Consider the following 7,413-nt stretch of genomic DNA (forward strand, 5'->3'; position numbering starts at 1 on the left):
AAGTCTTATCAAAACATCTCGTATCAGAAATCTGAACTTTGGTAAGAAAGTCAATAAAGTATTGTTTTTTCTAGAAGTCCAGCTGATTTCTGAGTACATGTCAAAGCTAGTGGGAGCATAAGTGTTATGCTAGTAAGATAATAATCATTATGCTAGTGGGAGCATGATGATTATGTTGCAAGTTAGCAATGTTAATTATAGAAAACAAAAGTTTCAATTCGCTTTGAAAAGTTGTTTCCCCATAATTAAGGGAGAGGATTTTATACTTCATTCCAATTCTACAAGCTTAGATTGAGATTTTAATCAACTTTAGTCAAGAATATATATGAATGTTATGCTGGAATGGTTCAACATAAGGAAATTCTATATATGTTGCGTTCTCAAAATTCGTTTATGATTACGGCATCCCTCTTCATAGTTCGAATTGTGAGAACATGGAAAATAAAAATTTATAGCATGAATCGTGTCCTATATGCTTCGGGTATAGGTTCGATTACATGTGATATAATCCATTCTAAATTTTCCAAATGCCTAAGACATTAAAATGGAAAAGGAATAGAACTGGAAATGACTAAAATGATTAAGTAAATTGTCGAGGACAATCTGAGGTTTACCAAAGATTGGTTGCTCATGGACAATTAGAAGTATAGAGTAAGGACCATATTGACATATTTTGAAAAGAGGCAACTCTTGTTCAGAAGTGATGGTCAAAATGGTAGTATGGAATTGTTTCCATAGGTGGAAGTTATTCTTTGAATCTGTGTAAGATTAGAGAACTTAATGCAAGAAGGATGTTCAAAGGAATGTACTTTGAATTTGAGACTTCGTTTCCATGGAATTGATCTCCATTGGAATTCTTTGTAATGTCTGTTGCCAAGTCTTTGTGACTTGTGTGCATATTCATTACAAGAGGATCATTGCATATAAGTTTAGAATCTAACAAGATTACGGTAAATGACAAGAATTTGGTGTTCTTACATTTATTATAAGGGATTGGGATTGTAAAATGAGCATCGTTGGAGTCGTGTTCAATTGATCTATTTCATAAAAGAAAAGACCATAAGTAAACATAGTATGCCTGCTTGGTGCATGGCATGACTATTGTTTCAATTCAAGTATTAAGTTGATAAATCGAAACAATGAATAATGAGTAATCAATATGGTGCTTAGATAAAAGGTGTTTTTATTTACACTCAAAGTGTTGGGGCCATACAGGATTAGTATTATTTTTGTGTTTCACTTTGCATGTTTTGACTTCCAGAATAACTAGGTCATTCTTCCCGACTGACTAAGTTATTCAAACTCTCCACGGTCAGTCATACTTTGGAAGTAGGTATTGATTTAAGACTGTCATGAATTTGGCTTGTATGATTTGTCTAATGTGCATTAGACATAGCAATGGTTGCTACAACATTCATGAGTGCTCATAAGTTCTGAGTATTGGATTCAACCCACGCTCATTTGAATCACTTCATGGATTTTATCACGAGTGAATCATGAGACGATAATATCTTATATTCTTCAAACCTAGAGATATGAGTTGTTGACTATGAGTTGGTTATACATTGATTGCACGAAAACGCATTGGTAACTCGATGTTATAAAACCTGCCTTTGTGTATGATTCAACAAGTAGTCAGTACAAGCATATGAGTCGAAGTTTATCCATTCCTTTTACCCTCAAAGGGATAAAAGCGATATATGTGGGCCCATCGATGATTTAGTGATGACAAAATGTAAGTGCTCAGCCGGGCCTGGACTGATTTGATTTGTTCAATTAGTCAGTCGTCATAAATCGGAAATCGGGAAACAACAAATGGACAGAGAGAATGATTATAATCTGTGTCTCAGTCCATATGATATCTAGAATGGAGGAATATATGATCACTTATCTAATGGACGCGTCATTGATTTGTTTAGAGTTCGGCAGCAGCTTTTAAGAGCTACGATTGCTGGTCAGGTTGTGAAGGCGTACTTGCAATAATAGTTATTAGACTTATCCAAGTGGGAGACTGTTGGATTAGTGTCTAAGTCCATAACTATAATTGTATATACTTGACCCGACCCGACATGGTCCATTTAGGTTGCATGGAATCATGCATTTGGATAGACTAAAATGAGAGAAATAACACTTAAGGTTTATTAATATATTATAAGTTCTAAATATTAATAAGATTATTTAATTAGTATTGATCAAGAATTAATCTAGAATTAATTAAGTGATCAAAAGAAGACTAATTAAATATATGGGTTGATTGTGTAAATCATCCATACTTATATAGTGGGCTAATGCTCCATGGATTATCAAGTTGGGCTAAAACCCATAGGATGCTCCATGGATGCTCCATGGTGTATTTGAACCCATGGATCCAAGGAAATGGAAAGCCATGACAATTAGAGTTTACCCTAATTATGACAAACTATATAAGCATCTTATTCTTGTAAAAATCGGCCACCATGTATGCATGAAGAGGGAAAACCGATTTCATGAAGTGTGTACTTTCTCTCAAGTTATTCCAAGTGTTTATGATGTTGTGTGAACCATTTGAGGTGTCACACTTGGGGCATGGAATCAAGCACCAAACAGGAGGTATGTAATTCTACTAGAACTTATATTATGTGTACTTTATATTATGCTAGTTAGAATAATACCTTGGAAAATTGATATTTGCATGTATAATAGAGAAAACATAGATCCAAGGTATTTAGGGTTGCATGTACACCATATGAGTGTTAGAATGCTCAAAACCCAACAGCAACATCTTCTGGAACATTATTCCATGTCATTCAACCTATGTGCATTAGTAACACATATGATGGAGCACCTTGTGCTATAGTAGAGAATCATGATGTACAAGTGGCGCATCATGAACACTAATGGCCCAACATCCATCATGGTGGCACAACATGGTGGATTTATTAGGCAATACCAACTTCTGAGAATCCTTGAACGATCTTGAGCATCATAGAGGACTTGATAGCATAATTGGCTCATCAAGGATACCATGGCTCATCAAGAAACAAAAATGACCCATCTTGCACCATGATGGCACAACATGTGCAAGGATGGCGCAACAGGCATCAAGAGTGGCGCAAGAACTTCTAGTTTGGAGGAACATCAACTTCATTAGCGCAACGAGGAACATCTTGGCGCAACAGGAACATGCATGGCGCAACAAGGCCATGCTTGGCACAACAGCATACTCCATGGCATAATACGGATACCCCATGGTTCAAGAGGGATACACCATGGCGCAAGAGAGAGTAACTTGGAACAAGAAGGAATGCCCTTGGCGCAACAACATCCTTCTTGGCCCAACCCTTTATCAAATGGCGCAACAACTTCCCTTGTTTCTCCATATTACTCTCCAGTGCTCCAAACCTCTTCCAGGTGCTCCAAACCCCCTTTTATATGATTTTTTCCTTTGTCAGACGATCCATTCCCTTCTCAGATGATCCGCTCCTTTGTTACATGCTCCATGAACCCCAAGTGCTTCATTGAGTTCCAAGTGCTCCAAATGCACCATCAGAATGTTCCAAATGCTCAAGTCACATTTAACAGAAGGGCAAGATGAGTATCAGCAAGTATGTTGCAAGTTTTACGGAGAAGATGAAGCTAGTCCCTCACTTGGTTCCTACCGAACCTTCCAAAGTAAACAAGTTCGATATGGGACTACCAGCAGATTATGGGCCAACAGTGAAACTAGAAACCACTCTGAAAGTAGCCATCTAGGCAACTAGGAATGTGGAGATCCAGATAAAGGAGAAGGGTATGGAAATAGTCGAGACAGTAGAGAAAAGGAAGTTGGAAGGCACTTCAAGGCCCGACAAGAAAAATAAGTTCTCAAAGTCTGGCCCCAACGACAAGAAGTCTGGGGTAACAATGAAGCCAAGTGGTGTGATAAGTGCAAGAAGAAGCACTTTGGGAGTTACAATAGGGAGGTGATCTGTTACAAATGTGGAAAAGCATGTCACTATTCCAGAGATTGTAGATTTTATGACAAGAAGTGTTACGAATGTGGAGATGGTGGGAATATTTTGAAGAATTTCCCAAAGAAAAATGTGTTGGATTAGGTGTCTAAGCCCATTACTATAATTGATATACTGGAAATGATATTAGCACAGTCTGCCCTTATAACTAGCAACTAGACAGGATGACTTTTGGAGAGAGGTTGAATTTATTATTTGAATAATAAATTGAAATAAATTATTTATTAATGTATTATGAAAATAATATATTAATTAGAAATCAAATTATTTAATTAATAGTTAATTAGAAATTAATTGGAATTAATTTTGGGATTAATTCTATTAATTAAAAGTGCAGAAGCTGTTTGGCAATTTATTGATAGTTGAGGAATTAAGCTCTACAACCTCCCTAGAAAGGTTAGATGAAAACGTCTAGGAAGGCCCTAGAATTTTCGTCCAAGGCCTCTTGGATGGGAGTTCTTGGGCTGCTTAGTCCTTAAGTTAAGGGAATTAGGGTTTCCTCCTAAACCCCTAGCTTTGGCTCTAAGCTACCTCACTATATAAAGGACTTCACCCCTTCACAATTTCGACCACCATATCCCTAGAAGGATAACTAAATTTCTAAGAGCTTCTCCCCTTACTTTCCTCTCTCATCCTCTTGCTAAGTTTTAGGTGTGATCTACTAGACGTGTGACATTTGTGACACTTTCTCTCAAAGTTCAAGATCTTTAAGGAATTCATTGTTATTACAATATAACTATTAAAGTATGTATTCTAACCCTAGTTTTATGAATTTCGAAAATAGCATATACCTCTTAGAGTTTTCCTTTTGATGTTCAATAGTTGTATGTTCAATTAGAGAAAACATAGATCCAAGATATTAGGGTTGCATGCACACATAGGGATTGTTTGTTATGCTCAAAACCCATCAGTGGTATCAGAGCCTTGGCTTTTTTTCTATTGAATTTGATTGCAATTGGTTGAATTTGATCAATTAGGGTTTATGGCAAATAAACCCTTTGGACTTTGGGTTTTTCGAAATTAGGGTTTCCTAACCCTAGATTTTGATATTTTGGAAAAGGATTTTAACCCTTTCCCTTGTCCTACAAGTTTCAAATTAGGGTTTTCCTAAACCCTCTTTATTTTCAAAATAAGCAAGGATTTGCCTTCCTCCCCAATAAAAGGTATTTTCGAAAACTAGGGTTTCATGATAGGGTTTTTCTTATTTTTGGTAATTATCTCTTTATGTGGTTAATTGGATAAGTTTAAATTTTGAATTATCCCCCCCCCCCTCCATATTTTTCGAAAATTAAGGGGAGTGGATTAGGTTAAATTATTTTGATTAATTTAATTGGCTAATCCTTATCTGGTTTAATAAATTAATTAAAGGTTTAATTAATAAATAATTATTAATTCAATATCTTTTAAATTTAAATTAAATTGTTTTAATTTCGAAATTTAAGAGATTATAAACCCTAGTATTTTGAAAACTTTAAAAATACACCTTATACTATATGTAAAATTAAATGTTTAATATTTACTATATGTGTAAGACAAGTCAGTCAAACCGCTAGTACACCTCATTCATGAAGCCGATCTATAAGGGGGTATAAGGAAACTGTCTATAAAATGGTAGTTGAATGGGTATCCACTCTCACCCACAGCTTCCTTGATTGGTGGAGGGTCGTTCGTCGAACGGGTTTGATAGGACAAATAATTCTCATTAATAAGTATAATGAAACTATAAAGTAACTGAATGTTTTATAAAATTCCCGATCTTAGTTACTTTAGGAAAAATGTGAATTTGATGTTAATCCATGAAATTGCACATTGCACTTTATATAAGTCGTTAGTGGAGTGTGTGCGGTTAACCGACACACTAATATGGACTAATAAAGGGCGGTAATGGGTGTCTCGTAAATTATCATTGATTAATGGAGCGTGTGTGCCTAACCGACACATTGATTAGATGATAAATGACATTGAGAGTACCAAGCTAATTTGCATGGTTATTCACATCTTGTTTGTGATCATCGATATCCCAGTCACAAATGGAAGAGCATAATCGAGATTAAACATGCCATTGAATAGTTCAATGAATCTCAAAAGATCTAGGAATTTCATTAAAAACCTAATTCGTTTAAATTTCATTTTTTGTGGTGAAATTAGTAGATCGTCATTGACCTACCTTTATTTATTTCACAATTAGATTACGTCATCCCTTTTTTAAGTTGTGAAATATCTAGTTGGATCCTAGCCTTAATATTTCATTTGGGTGTTATATTGAGGAATATTCTTATCTAACCTAAAACTTGTCCTTCTTCTTTTTCAGATGTCAACTCCCAACGATGCTTCTGGTTCCTCCTCCAACAACAACTTCTCACTCTTGAACATCTGCTCGAGAGTTACTTTTGATGGCACCAATTATAATGATTAGATGCGAAACATCAAGATGGATCTACGTTTCGAGGACAAGGAGTATGTGCTCGAAAAAGAACTTCTCGCGATTGATGAAACCAAAGCTAATGTTGAAGAACTAGCTGAGTATAGGAAGCACTACAATGATGCAACCAAAGTGGCATGCATCATGGTGGCTACTATGACTCCTAAGCTCCAAAGGTTCTACGAGGATTACTGGCCATACGATATGAACAAGGACTTGGTGGAAAAGTACCACCAATGAGCTCGTCAAGAAAAGTATGAGGTAGAAAAGTCCCTCATCACTAGCAAGATGAAAGATGGAGATTCTGCCAGTAGCCACGTGCAAAGAATGCAAAGATACGTGGAGTGCTTGCTAAAGCTATATGTGAACTTTGATGAAGAATTGGCTATTGAAATAGTCTTGCACTCATTTCCCAACTGTTATGATCAGTTTATCCTAACTTATCATTTGAACAACCAAGAGACCACATTGGCTCAACTTCAGAACCTCTTGCGAACTACTGAAGTAGGTATGAAGGGAAAAGGTATTGCCACCACTCCTGTTGTTGCTCCTGTCTTGGCCATAGGGCAAGGAAAAGGGAAGAAGAGGAAAGATCCTCCTAAATAGAATTGGAAGGGAAAGTCCCAAGCTGGGTCCTCAAGCAATGGACCCAAAGGAAAGGCCAGTTCTAACGCTCCTCCCGCCTCTTATCCTAAAGAGGCTACTTGCTTTTACTGCCATGAGAAATGGAATTGGAAACGAGGGTGTCCTAAATACTTGCAAGACATAAAGGATGGCAAGGTGAAGCCAACCTCGGCAGGTATTTACACTATCTTATCTAAAAACTCATCACATTCTCATTCTTGGGTCCTTGATATAGGATGTGGTTTTCACATTTGTTCTGATTTGCAGGGGCTAATAAAAGGTGAGGATGTGGAGCATGGGAGAATGAACCTGATCATGGGTAATAGGAAATCATCACCTGTTATCAAGATTGGAGTTTATAATTAGTGCTTAGTAGTG

General features: G+C 36.5%; 1 protein-coding gene across 1 annotated transcript; it reads left to right on the forward strand.

Annotated features, from left to right (window-relative positions):
• Nucleotides 1–6,699: 6,699 nt before the first annotated feature.
• On the forward strand, nucleotides 6,700–7,017 carry LOC145105685 (uncharacterized). Its single transcript, XM_079042765.1, has one exon. The coding sequence runs from the start codon at nucleotides 6,700–6,702 to the stop codon at nucleotides 7,015–7,017; it is 318 nt and encodes a 105-aa protein (XP_078898891.1).
• The last annotated feature ends 396 nt before the right edge of the window (nucleotides 7,018–7,413 follow it).

This window comes from Lactuca virosa, chromosome 4 (assembly GCF_052849685.1).
Source record: "Lactuca virosa cultivar CGN04683 chromosome 4, Lactuca_virosa_CGN04683_v6, whole genome shotgun sequence".
NCBI classification, from domain to species: Eukaryota; Viridiplantae; Streptophyta; class Magnoliopsida; order Asterales; family Asteraceae; genus Lactuca; species Lactuca virosa.